At 42.9% G+C, this 13814-nt stretch overlaps 1 protein-coding gene across 9 annotated transcripts in view; it reads left to right on the top strand.

The window, feature by feature from the left end:
* The first annotated feature begins 3598 nt into the window (after positions 1 to 3598).
* LRIG2 (leucine rich repeats and immunoglobulin like domains 2) overlaps positions 3599 to 13814 on the top strand; it is a 61814-nt gene continuing 51598 nt past the window's right edge. For 4 of the 9 annotated variants that reach the window (XM_087445352.1, XM_087445357.1, XM_087445384.1 and 1 more), the window contains exon 1: positions 3599 to 4049. In XM_087445352.1, the coding sequence (XP_087301478.1) occupies positions 3811 to 4049 (239 nt within the window). In that variant the 5' untranslated portion in view covers positions 3599 to 3810. Of the gene's footprint in view, positions 4050 to 7772; positions 7942 to 12311; positions 12468 to 13814 lie in introns of all 9 variants that reach the window. The other 5 variants (XM_087445376.1, XM_014780013.2, XM_087445367.1 and 2 more) reach the window with 3 other exon arrangements.

Genomic DNA, 13814 nt, shown 5'->3' with positions numbered 1-13814 from the left:
ATGGAGGTTAGACTCCCTTTGTGGCTAGGGTCCTACCAAACTGCTGCCAGCCCTCAGGGAAACAGCAAAGGCTCTTAGAAGGAACATTCCAATTAGATAAGATCATTTAAGAAGTGCACTTAAAAGCAGAGGCTTCAAAATTCCAAAATAGCCTTATTGAAAGTTTCGTTGCAAAAAGCTAATGAAAAATTAAGATATAAGAGGTACCTAAAAGAAAAGACCATACAAAAGTCTCAGTTAATGGCTTTACAGATACCCCATATCTACCTTTCAAGGAGGGCTGTATGAGCCCCATCCAGAGTTAATAAGACTCTGAGAGATTTTCTGGTAAACTGCTATTATATTCCTTCAAACAGCCAAGGGGAAACTAAAATTAAAAATTAATGGAGTTGTTTAATACTGCCAGAAATATTTACTGTTTGGCCTGAGTAAAACCTGAGAAGATATTTGAAAGGATTTAGTAACTTATGATCAGAAATTTGGCCAGATTGGAAGCTGATATTCAGAGCCTGACGTGAGTTTTTTTTCTAGGCTTTCTTCCCTAAGCTAAAATAAAACTATGTACCCAGAGGGAAAGAAATAAATTAAGGATAATGTAATTGGATGGGTATGTCAGTCCTTTGATAAGCAGCTAACCTCCTCTATTTATCTCAAGAAGCTTGTATCCTCTCTGAGAACTGTTATCCAGACCATCCCTGATTCCTAAGACTGAAGGGAAAAAAAGAGGGAAAGAAGCTTTTGGAGATGTAGACTGCTATGGAAGCACTCTTGCCCAAAAATCTAAGGAAAATTTTAAAACAGAGGCTATAAGATCTGTGCATCTGTCTGTGTGTTTATGTGTGGGTCTACATATCTATGTTATAAATATGTGATATTTCTCTACGTCTGGATGGTATTATCAAGACTAGTTTATAAGTGAGCTTGATTTAATTGGCTTGAAAACAAACAAGCGCGATATAAATTGAGTATACTCTCAAAAGAAATATAACAGAAACTAACCCAAATGTTTTTCAAGTTAACGTGATATAGAATAACCTTTGGTATATAAAAACTTATTTGGGGCCAGCCCCATGGCATAGTGGTTAAGTGCACGTGCTCTGCTGCTGGTGGCCCGGGTTCGGATCCTGGGCGTGCACCAAGGCACCGCTTGTCAGGCCATGCTATGGTGGCGTCCCTTATAAAGTGGAGGAAGATAGGCACATATGTTAGCCCAGGGCTAGTTTTCCTCAGCAAAAAGAGGAAGATTGGCATGGATGTTAGCTCAGGGCTGATCTTCCTCACAAAAAAAAAAAAGCTTATTGTTGTTGGTTTGATTGAAATAGGCATGTCCTCAGAGGTATCAGCATTGGGTATGATGCAGACATGCAGCCTTTATTCTACCTGGGTTTATTAGTCAAATAATCTCCTGTTATCTCTGTTACAAAATTTGTCAGCCATAAAAATAATAACTTAGAATGATAGCTGATTTTGTCTAACGTCTCAAGAAGTTTTTGTAGGTAATATAAACATAATTATTGGGAACAAATGAACTAAATAGATGTAAGATAAAAGGTTTTCAGGTGAATTTTTTTATGTCTTACGGTGTATGTACTTAAAAATAACTTCAAAACCTTTTGGTAACTTGAAACCTTGGAGTTTTGCTAAATTAAGTAAAATTATAAAAATGTAGAGTATCTAGGTCATTTCCAAATAAGATAAAATATTAGACATTCCAAATGGAACACCTCTGGTGAAGTAAAAACTGAACTAGACAAAAGCTGAGCCCAGGCTGAATGGTTAAATGCTGTGCCCACTGACACCCCATGGTTCTTTGATTTCTTTAGCTAGCTACCCTTAGGAATGCCCTCCTGGTTCAGATCTATTCTTCAATTTGGATTTAGCATTTTGTTTATTATTATAGTAATTTTCACTGTTGTAAAACTGTCCCTTCTGCATAGCTTGATGTTATAAAAACACCGGTCAGATAATGGTTGCTCAGTGCTTTGAAATGATTGCTAAGGCTTATGAGCCCTTACCTGAGAAACTTCAAGGAACTACAGACAGTGCTTGCCCTTAAAGGAACTTGATGGTAAGCCTTTGCTCTGGCACTGTTGTTGCTCAAATGTGGCCTAAGGCTCCTAATGAAACCACTTTTCCTCCTATGGGACATGACATACCAGGAACGAGCCTTTCTGGTGATGAGGGATCAACAATGCTTTGATGGCTGATCAGCAGTGCTTTCCAATAGCTGATTAGCAATGCTTTCAAATGGTTGATCAGTGATTCTTTCAAAGAAAGATCTTGACCAAAAGGGGAAAATGTCAAAACTGACTACAGTGGCGTCATTTTAAAATGGATTTGGAGCTGCCTTTCCAGAGAAACTGCCTTGGTGCTTGAACCTTGGACTGGCCCAAACCTTTGGACTGGCCCAAATGGCAACTGTTTCACAAGCAATTGTTTGAGAAGTCAGCAGGAGAACGGACATCCTGATCACAAAGACTTTCACAAAGAAATACGGACTTTCTGAAGGTAGAATCAATAATCAATGGTTAGCCAAGACTAGCTTTCTGCCTCTAACTCCAATTAAAATTCTTTGTAACACAACCTCCCTTCTTTGCTTTAAAAAACCCCTGACTTGCACTCCCTAGTGGGACACTATCTGGGTTGCTACCCAAATCAGTGTACCCTGAATTGCAATTCTTTGATCCCAATATAAATGCCTTGCTGCCTCTCATTTTGGCTCTTTATTTTTAGGTTAACATTCTCAAAGTCTTATAATAATCTCGGATATAATACATGGCTGAGTGAGCATAAGCTGGCCAGACTTCACCTTTCCTAGTAGGTTTTCCATAGCCTCTGCTTCAGGATAAATAAAAAATCTCTTCACATCCTGCCTTCACTTTGTTGACTGTTCAACACTCTCTTTATCTACACGTCCCGCTTGCCTTTCTGAGAGTATGTATCTGGAACAGCATTCTGCAAAACAGAGGAAAGAGTATTTTTCTTAGAGACATGCCTTGCAGGTGCAGTCCCATTAACATTTATTGAACTCCAAGCTAGACGAGAAGCTAGAGGTACACAAATGAATAAACAGCGCCTTGGTCTTCGTGAGCTTAGGGGCCCATCAATTGATAGTAATGGACGTTTCCTGTCAGGAGAGTGAGATCTGCCGCCCATCTGTAGGACAGCACAGCTGCACACAAGCAGGAGGGGGTAGAGGAAGGCCCAGCTCGGCTCTGGAGACCAACTGGTCCAGATGGAATCTCCTGTGCCCCATTCGCATCTGCTACTCGGAAGGCAGCCCTTCTGCCATTCCCTTTTCTTGGAGCCCAGGGAAGACAAAAGACCCTTTCCTACCACTATAGTAGATATACCCCAAGTCAGGACATCGGACTCTGCAGCGCTACGACCCCTACTCCCTCTTAAGGAGCCACGGCGCCCTCCAGCGGAGGAACGACGGAGAAACCCCAGAGAGACGCCCCGAAAGCGCAGTACACCTTCAAGTCTTTCTCCTTAAGAGGAGCTCGCTCTCTCCGGCCCCGCCCCCTCACGGAGTCCCGCCCCCGACGCGATCTTTTCTCTGTCACCGATTGGTTGGTTCCTGTGCGTGGAGACGTTGCGTTGCGGGGCGGAGGAGCGTTTTCCGTGGGGCCTCAGCCTTGTGTCCCCGGCCGCCGCCCCCGCTGCCGCGCGTACCCGCCCCTCGCCTGCCTTTAGAGGGTATAGGCGACAGCCCGGGCTTCAGGTGGTCGTACAGACGCGAAACGTTTCTCCGGAGCCGCGTTTTCTAGCTGGCGGCTCTTCTCTGCCGGGTCCAGGTCGGGGAGGAAAATGGCGCCGGCGCCCCGAGGCGTCCGGGAGGAGCCGCTGCTGGAGTGTCGGTCGGGACCGCTTTCCCGGCTCCTGTTTCTCGCCCAGGCGGTCCTTTTCCTGCTGCCGGCCGCCCGGGCAGGACTCTGCCCCGCGCTCTGCTCCTGCCGCATCCCTCTGCTGGACTGCAGTCGTAGGAAACTGCCTGCGCCGAGCTGGAGGGCGCTGTCGAGCCCGCTGCCCCCCGACGCTGCCAGCCTGTGAGTAGAGTTGCCGGGCGGGGGGACCGAAGGAAAGGGGAGCTCCCCCTCCAAGGGGAACCAGAGGGAGAGAGGCCTGGTCGGAGGGCGCAGTCTAGAGCCTGAGTTCTGAAGGAAAATGATATTACGATGTTGTGAACTTTTGGGGTGGGGGTGGGGATGGTGGAAGCTTGAAAAGCCTGGTGTTAAGCTTTTGGAGATTTGTGTGAAGACCAGGGTTAAGATTTTTGGGAGTCTGTGATTCCTGGGCTGAGGAGGAGTTGGGGTGGGGATATTGTTAAGGACTTACTGATACTGGGCAGCGGCATTGACTCTGGATGGTTGGGGCTCCTTGCCCACTTTGCGCTGTATCATGCAGTGTGTACCTCAGCTTGCATGGTCCCGGGCACGTGATTTTATAAGCAGGCTCGTCAAAGACATACGAACTGTCTTTTGTCCCCAGTTCGTATTTTGGCTCTTTTTGTGCTGCAGTTTGGTAGTTAACAAGGGTAAAACGTGTTAGGAGCTGCGGTGTTAGGAGATCTAGTACTATCGCGAACAAATGTCTTTATAAGTAGCATTCTTGATCTCATTTAAGATTCACTGTAAAGAAGAGAAGGAATATTCTTTCCAAAGTCATGTGATGCTTTAATCGTTTTCGCTGCATTTCTTTGTGGCAAAGAACCTAAAAATTAGTCCTCTTTGTTTATGTATGAGAAGCAAGTACAGTGATTGGACGAGTAATTCTGGAGACTCCACTGCTGGGTGCTCATCTTGACAGGCCTGTGTTAGACAGTGGCACCTGGAGAGCTCATTAGTCTGAGTCAGCGTGGTGGCATTAGGAGCAACAGTAGGTATTATGTGCTGCAGTTGTGGGGCTTCTTAACCACCATCATACAGTTATTTCTCTGCTGCTAACTGAGCAATGCATTTATTAATTGATAGATTTCTAATACAGTTGTCACAAAAAAGAATAGCTTGAGGTGCAATTAAAGTATGAGGGGCTATTTGAATTTTCACTGGAAATAGAAGGCAAATAGAAGGTCTCTCTGCTGCAGAGGTCTAAGTATTTATACATTTGCAAATAGGTTAGTATAGGAAAGAAAGCTATCTCATAAATTCATTGAGAAAGTTAAGGTAACTTAACCAAATGTTGTAGTAGCTTAGGTCTAATCCAATAAGATGCTTCCTGTTGTTTTATGATATATGATAGTGACACCTGTAGCTCATTCTGGTTCTGTTGACATAAATAAAATTTAAAAATTCATACCAATGTGCAGCATAGTCTAAATTAGACCTACTACAGCATCTTTCTTATTATGCAGCAAGTGCCTTTTTCTGAGAAATTTTCTTGGAACAGCTACCTGATTAAGACAGAGTATATCTGGTGCAGGTTTAAAAACAACACAGCTTCTCATTTAGCTGTAATTGAAGTAAATGTGGCCTACTTTTGAAGGTTCCCTGTTGGTAGGTAAACAGTAATTAGAAATAGTTTTATGTAAGATATATTTATTTTGTGTCTAGGTTTGATTTTTGTTTAATCAAGACAAATTGCCAAAAGCCAAATGACATTCAAAAATTTTAAATGTCCTATAATAAAATTGACATTTTCAGTTGAAGTAAAATGCCTTGGAGACCAATTCTGTTGTAGAAATTTAATTGGATAGGGCCGGCCCTGTGGCTTGGTGGTTAAGTGCGCGCTCTGCAGTGCTGGTGGCCCGGGTTCGGATCCCGGGTGCGCATCAAGGCACCACTTCTCCGTCCATCCTGAGGCCGAGTCCCACATGCAGCAACTAGAAGGATGTGCAGCTATGACATACAACTATCTACTGGGTCTTTGGGGGGAAAAAATAAAATAAATAAAATCTTTAAAAAAAAAAAAAAAAAGAAATTTAATTGGATAGAAGTCTTACATTAGCAGAATAACTCTTAGACTTTTAAAAGGTGGGATTGTGCTGTTTTGAATTGAGAAATCTAACATTCGTCAGCAGTAGCCTTCAGCTGTAAAACCACTAGATACACATGGGTTTCTTTATGCAGTTTTGAATTTTTAAAACACATGCAATGTGTTAAATATATTAGCAATTTAAACTCGGGTGCTTAAACTTGTGGCCATTATCAAAAAGATTGTAGACAAAATTTATTAATCCTGGGTTTGAAATATGTATATCTGCCCGTGGTTCCTGGCACAGAGCTCCTGGAAGTCTTCTAATTTCCTAAGTGATAAGAGCACTAGGAACATCTTTTGTTCTAATATTTGGTCTTTACTCTGATTTCTGACACAGAGCTTCTAAATCTCTTGGAATTTCCTGGGTGATGAGAGTCTTTTGATCTAAAGAGGTGACTCTTGGTGGTCTCCTGGATAGCTTCAGGATGGGGGCTGGTCACCAGCAAGAACAAGCCATGATTAGAAGTTGGATCTTTCAGCCCCCTCCCCCCCCATCCTCTTAGAAGGAGAGAGGGGCTGGAGATTGAGTTAACAATTGATTGTGCCTGTGTGAAGAAGCCTCCATAAAAATCCCAAAAGTTTGAGTTTGGAGAGCTTCTGGGTTGGTGAACACATCTATGCACTGGGAGGGTGGGGCACCCCAACTCTGCGGGGGTGGAAGCTCCTGCACTGGACCCTTCCGGGTCTCGCCCTATGTATCTCTTCATCTGGCTGTTCATCTGTGTCCTTTATCATATCTTCTATTATATAATAAACCAGTAAACGTAAGTAAGTGTTTCCCTGAGTTCTGTGAGCTATAGCAAGTGATTAAATCTGAGGGGATCGTGGGAACCTCTGGTCTGTAGCCAAGTCGGACAGAAGTTGTGGGTAACAGGGAGACCTACTACTTAGGATTGGTGTCTGAAGTGGGGGGCAGTCTTGAGGGACTGAGCCCTCAACTTGTGGGGTCTGCACTGACTCCAGGTAGTGTCAGAATTGAATTGAATTGTAGGACACCCAGCTGGTGTTGGAGAATTGGTTGGTGTGGGGAAAAAAACACACACACACATCTGGTGTCAGAAATACGTGTGTGAGTAAAGGAAGAAACAAGTGACAAAAATTCTTTGCTTTACTAAACTTTAGCCAGGCTCCTGAACCTTCTCCTAGGCACATTTGTGCACATCCTTGTAAAGTGCACTTTTAGCAAGAAGCCTGCTAAGTCAGTTTAGCAAGAAGTCCCCACCTTTGATATCTGATCAGGTTCTTCCTCTTCCACCATCCCCCAGGTGATGTCTGATCACCCTGGCCTATCTTCAGCAAGAATCCTGTTAGATCTGTTTAGTCAGAACCCCCTTAACCCCTGATGTTTCCTCTTTAATGCATTTTTTTTTTTTAAGATTTTATTTATTTGTTTTTCCCCCAACGCTGCAGTAGATAGTTGTATGTCATAGCTGCACATCCTTCTAGTTGCCGTATGTGGGACGCGGCCTCAGCATGGCCGGAGAAGCGGTGCGTTGGTGCGCGCCCGGGATCTGAACCCGGGCCGCCAGCAGCGGAGCGCGCGCACTTAACCGCTAAGCCACGGGGCCGGCCCTGATGTTTCCTCTTAATAATTTTCCATCCACTGACCTCATCCTGCTCCTTAGCTATAAATTCCCACTTACCCATGAAGTATGCAGAGTTGAGCCCTATCTTTTTCTCCCAGTGCAAAATTTCATCTCAGTGGTCCCTATACCTATTGAGATAGGCCTCCCCCCTCAAAGTCTTCCTTACCATGCTTTCACAAGTATCACTGAATATTTTTTTCCTTTTAACAGTTATGGTGCCACATCTTGGATAGGATCAGATTCATCATTGGACCCCCGGACCTCTCACCCAGGACCCTACCTTTGAAGCCTTTATCTTCACTCCTGACTGATTGATCCGGGATCCATTGGTGAGTCCGACTCCTGAACCATTGCTCCGGACAAACGTCCGTGGAAGCTGGTAAGGACAGATTTTGCTTCTTAAGAGTCTGAGTGTACTCCAGAAGATGGGATAGAGTCCCAGATAAACACAGGCTGGGTTAGAGTCCCAAGTTTCTCTGTTTATAAGAAGCTCAATTAGAGTCCCAGGCAAGCAGCTGTTTGTAAAAAGCTAGGATAGAGTCCTAGGCTTCTTTGTTTGAAAGGTACCTACTGGGCTGGAAGTCTCTTCTTCCTGCCTCTTTTTTTTTTGCTTATTCCTTGACTCCTTGCACCGGAAGTCTTTTTTCCCGGCTCTCTGTGACATTTCTCAGTTTTCTCTATTAGATCCTGCTTCTCCCATGGGAATTTATTTGACTCAAAACCCCCTTCTTTTTTTTTTTTATAATTTTATTTATTTATTTATTTTTCCCCCAAAGCCCCAGTAGGTAGTTATATGTCATAGCTGCACATCCTTCTAGTTGCTGTATGTGGGACGCGACCTCAGCATGGCCGGAGAAGCAGTGCGTCGGTGCGCGCCCGGGATCCGAACCCGGGTTGCCAGCAACAGAGCACGAGCACCCAACCGCTAAGCCACGGGGCCGGCCCTCAAAACCCCCTTCTTGAACCCCTGCTGACTATATTCTCCAACTGTGTCTACCTCCATTCTTGTTGGCATGATTTTGCTGAGAATAATGTGGAATTTCATTGGCCTCTTTGGCAAACTTGAGGTTTCCCCAGACTGGCTCCTCTCAGACTTCTCCCTTCTCATTGCTTCTGATTCTCCTTCCTCCTCTTACCACCTTCAGTCTTCCCTCCAGTTCCCTCGAATCATTTGCTATGTCCCCCTCCAAACCTCTTCCTCCTCCATCCATCTGTCCACCCCTGCCACACCTTTTTCCACCCCAGTCTCTATAGTCACTTGAACTTTGGGCTCCCTGCCCTCCATTGGGGGCTGTCAAGGGACTTAGGGATCCCTAAAATGAACGACTTGAGGCTAAAAAGGGAAAAGCCTAATTGGAAATGGGCTGGATATTTTGGCCAGTTGGATGGGCTTTGGGACGTCAGATATCTATTAGATGTCACCTTGCTCACCTAAAATTTGGTCGACAGCCTCCATAAGATTACATATCATGGCAAGGGAAGGTCTTGAAGGTGGTCTTTACAAAATTCGTAAACAGGTAACCCTAACTTGTCCCATTTGCCAGAAACAATTTGCATAAAAATATAAAGTGGAGAGAAGACAAGAGCTAATTATTTTATATAAACCACTGAGTTTATATTACTATGTTTTATTAACTCATGGCTAAAATTTTAGAATGAAAACCGTAAGATCTGTATTTGTGTCTGTCTGTACGTTTATGTTTGTCAATATATGTGTATGTTATAGATGTGCGATATTTTTCTACCACTGGATGTTATTACCAAGTCAATTTATAAAATTCCTTAAAGGAGTCCTGTTCAAATTGGCTTAGAGATAAATGAGCACTTATGTAAATTAAGTATTCCTGAAACTCTCAGAAGTAGAGAAATTAACCCAATGTTTTAAGTCCACATGATCTGGGATAATTTTTTGTAAATCTAATTTGAAAATTGTTGGTAAAATAAAAACAGGCCTGTCTTTCGAGTTGTCAGCATTAAATATATAGTGCAGGCATATACAGGCATACCTCAGAGATATTGCAGGTTCGGTTCCAGATCACCGCAATAAAGCAAGTCACATGAATTTTTTGGTTTCCCGTTGCATATAAAAGTTATGTTAATGTTATATTGTAGTTTCTTAAGTGTGCATTAGAATTATGTCTAAAAAATGTATATACCTTAATTAAAAAATGCTTTATTGCTAAAGAATGCTAACCATTATCTGAGCTTTCAGCGAGTCATAATCTTTTTGCTGGTGGAGGATCTTGCCTCGATGTTGATGGCTCCTGACTGATCAGGGTGGTGATTGCTGAAGGCTGGGGTGGCTGTGGCAATTTCTGAAAATAAGACAGCAATGAAGTTTGCCACATCAATTGACTCTTCTTTCACGAACAATTTCTCTTGAGTCATGCGATGCTGTTTAATAGCATTTTACCTGCAGTAGAACTTCTTTCAGAATTGGAGTCAGTCCTCTCAAACCCTGCTGCTGCTTTATCAACTAAGTTTATGTAATATTCTAAATCCTTTGTTGTTGTTTAAACAATTTTAACAGCATCTTCCCCACCAGGAGTAGACTCCATCTCAAGAAACCACTTTCTTTTTTTTTTTTTTAAGATTTTATTTATTTTATTTTTTCCCCCCGAAGCCCCAGTGGATAGTTGTATGTCGTAGCTGCACATCCTTCTAGTTGCTGTATGTGGGACTCGGCCTCAGGATGAACGGAGAAGTGGTGCCTCGATGCGCACCCGGGATCCGAACCCGGGCCACCAGCATCGCAGCGCGCGCACTTAACCACCAAGCCACAGGGCCGGCCCACAAGAAACCACTTTCTTTGCTCATCCATAAGAAGCAACTCCTCATCTGTTCAAGTTTTATCATGAGATTGCAGCAATTCAGTCACATCTTCAGGCCCCACTTCTAATTCTAGTTCTCTTGCTGTTTCCACCACATCTGCAGTTACTTCCTCCATGGAAGTTTTGAACCCCTCAAAGTCATCCATGAAGGTTGGAACCAACTTCTTCCAAACTCCTGTTATGTTGATGTTTTGACCCTTCACGTGAATCACAAATGTTCTTAATGGTATCTAGAATGGTTAATCATTTCAGGAAGGTTTTAAATTTACTTTACCCAGATCCCTTAGAGGAATCACTTTCCATGGTAGCTGTAGCCTTATGAAATGTATTTCTTTTTTTTTTTTTGAGGAAGATCAGCCCTGAGCTAACATCCATGCCAATCCTCCTCTTTTTTTTGCTGAGGAAGACTGGCCCTGGGCTAACATCCGTGCCCATCTTCCTCCATTTTATATGGAATGCCACCACAGCATGGCATGACAAGCAGTGCATTGGTGCATGCCTGGGATCCGAACCTGGGCCGCCAGCAGCAGAGCGCGTGCACTTAACCGCTACACCAGGAAGCCAGCCCCCAAAATGTATTTCTTTAATAATAAGACTTGAGAGTGGAAATTACTCCTTGATCCATGGGCTGCAGAATGGATGTCATGTTAGTGGGCATGAAAATAGCATTAATCTCGTGCATCTCCTTCAGAGCTCGTGGGTGACCAGGTGCATTGTCAGTGAGCAGTAATATTTTGAAAGGAATCTTTTTTTCTGAGCAGTAGGTCTCAACAGTGGGATTAAAATATTCAGTAAACCATGTTGGAAACAGATGTGCTGTCATCCAGGCTTTGTTATTCCATTTATAGAGCACAGGCAGAGTAGAGTTAGCATAATTCTTAAGGGCCCTAGGATTTCTGGAATGAGAAATGAGCATTGGCTCCAACGTAAAGTCACCAGCTGCATTAGCCCCTAATAAGAGAGTCAGCCTGTCCTTTGAAGCTTGGAAGCCAAGCATTGACTTCTCCTCTTTAGCTGTGAAAGTCCTAGATGGCGTCTTCTTCCATTATAAGGTCGTTTCATCTATGTTGACAATATGTTGTTTAGTGTAGCCACCTTCATTAATTATCTTAGCTAGATCTTCTGGGTAACTTGCTGTGGCTTCTGCATCAGCACTTTCTGCTTCACCTTGTACTTACATTATGTTATGGAGATGGCTTCTTTCTTTAAACCTCATGAACCAACCTCTGTTAGTTTCAGACTTTTCTTCTGCAGCTTCCTTACCTCTCTCAGCCTTCATAGAATCGGAGAGAGTTAGGGCCTTGCTCTGGATTAGGCTTAGGCTTAAGGGAATGTTGTGGCTGGTTTGGTCTTCTATCCAGACCACTAAAACTTTCTCCATATCACCAATAAGGTAATATTATTGGTGTGTTCACTGGAGTAACACTTTTAATTTCCTTCAAGAACTTTTCCTTTGCATTCACAGCTTGGCTAACTGTTTGGCACAAGAGGCCTAGCTTTCGGCCTGTCTTGGCTTTCCACATACCTTCCTCACTAAACTTAATCATTTCTAGCTTTTGATTTAAAGTGAGAGATGTGTGACTCTTCCTTTTACTTGAACACTTAGAGGCCATTGTAGGGTTATTAATTGGCCTAATTTCAATATTGTGTCTCAGGGAATAGGGAGGTCCAAAGAAAGGTAGAGAGACGGGGGAATGCGGGTCAGTGGAGCAATCAGAACACACACAACATTTATGGATTAAGTTTGCTGTCTTGTATGGGGGTGGTTCATGGTGCCCCAAAACAATTATAATAGTAACATCAAAGATCACTGATCACAGATTACCATAACAATCTGCGATAATAATGAAAATAATAATAATGTTCTTGAAATGATAATTATGAAATAATAATAATGAAATAGTTTGAAATATTGTAGGAATTACCAAAATGTGACACAGAGACAAGAAGTGAGCAAATGCTGTAGGAAAAATGGTGTCGATAGACTTGCTCAATGAGGGTTTGCCACAACCCATCAATTTGTAAAAAATGTGATATCTGCGAAGCGCAATGAAGTGAAGCACAATAAAAGGAGGTATGCCTGTAATTTTTTTCTACCCAGATTTACTAGTCAAACAAGCTTATTTTATCTCTCTTTTAGATGTTTAAGATTATAAAACTATAAATACAAACTAAGATATATATATAATTATATATGTATAATAACAATGAATTGCTTGATGTATGTCAAGCGTGGCAGTAAAAAAAGGGGGGATGGGGAACATGTATGTAACCTTTTTAGGTTTTTGCTTTTGTGATGCTTGCCTAACGTGTGGTTATTTTTTTGTTGTTGTTTTTTCTTTTTTTGTGAGGAAGATCAGCCCTGAGCTAACATCCATGCCAATCCTCCTCTTTTTGCTGAGGAAGACTGGCCCTGGGCTAACATCTGTGCCATCTTCCTACACTTTATATAGGATGCTGCCACAGCATGGCCTGACAAGCGGTGCATCTGTGTGCGCCTGGGATCCGAACCCAGGCCACCAGCAGCGGAGCGCATGCACTTAACCACTACGCCAGGGAGCTGGCCCCCTATAACGTGTGTTTTCTAAAAATAATAGGGAAATAACTTGAAGTAATGGCTAGCTTTGCTTGGTCTAATGTCTGCCTAAAATAAGAATCTAGGTCATTTCTATTTTTTTTTTTTTCTATTTTTTTTCCCCCCCTCAAAGCCCCAGTAGATAGTTGTACAGCCTTCTAGTTGCTGTATGTGGGACGCGGCCTCATCGTGGCCGGAGAAGCGGTGCGTCGGTGCCCGCTGGGATCCGAACCCGGGCCACCAGCAGCGGAGCGCGCGCACTTAACCGCTAAGCCACGGGGCCGGCCCTAGGTCATTTCTAAGTAAAATAAACTACTGAAACATTCGTTACTGAACCTAAGTTTAAGTTGATATGTTTTTAGCATCTTGTTTTTGTATGGTATAGAGAAGCTAAAGATTCTTGGATCTGTTAGTAAACATGTCCTTTGCCACATTGAGAAATTGTACTATGAGGAATCACGTGCCTCCAGCAATTGTGAAATTGTACAGACAGTCCCCGACCTACAGTGGTTTGACTTACGATTTTTTGACTTTATGTTGGTGTAAAAGTGATACACATTCAGTAGAAACCACACTTTAAATTTTGAATTTTGATCTTTTCCTGGGCTAGTGACATGTAGTACTATGCTCTTGTGATGCTGGGCAGTGGCAGCCACAGCGGTAGTGAGCCACAGCTCCCAGTCAGCCATGAGATCAAGAGGGCAAACAAGCAATACACTTACAACCATTCTGTACCCACACAACCATTCTGTTTTTCACTTTCAGTACAGTATACAATAAATTACATGAGATATTCAACACTTTATTATAAAATAGGCTTTGTGTTAGATGATTTTTGCCCAACTG

The sequence above is a fragment of the Ceratotherium simum genome, chromosome 2 (genome assembly GCF_057802395.1).
Source record: "Ceratotherium simum simum isolate JZ-2026a chromosome 2, ASM5780239v1, whole genome shotgun sequence".
Lineage (NCBI taxonomy): Eukaryota > Metazoa > Chordata > Mammalia > Perissodactyla > Rhinocerotidae > Ceratotherium > Ceratotherium simum.
The sequence above is the reverse complement of the archived record's forward strand: the minus strand, read 5'-3'. Positions and strand labels throughout refer to the sequence as shown.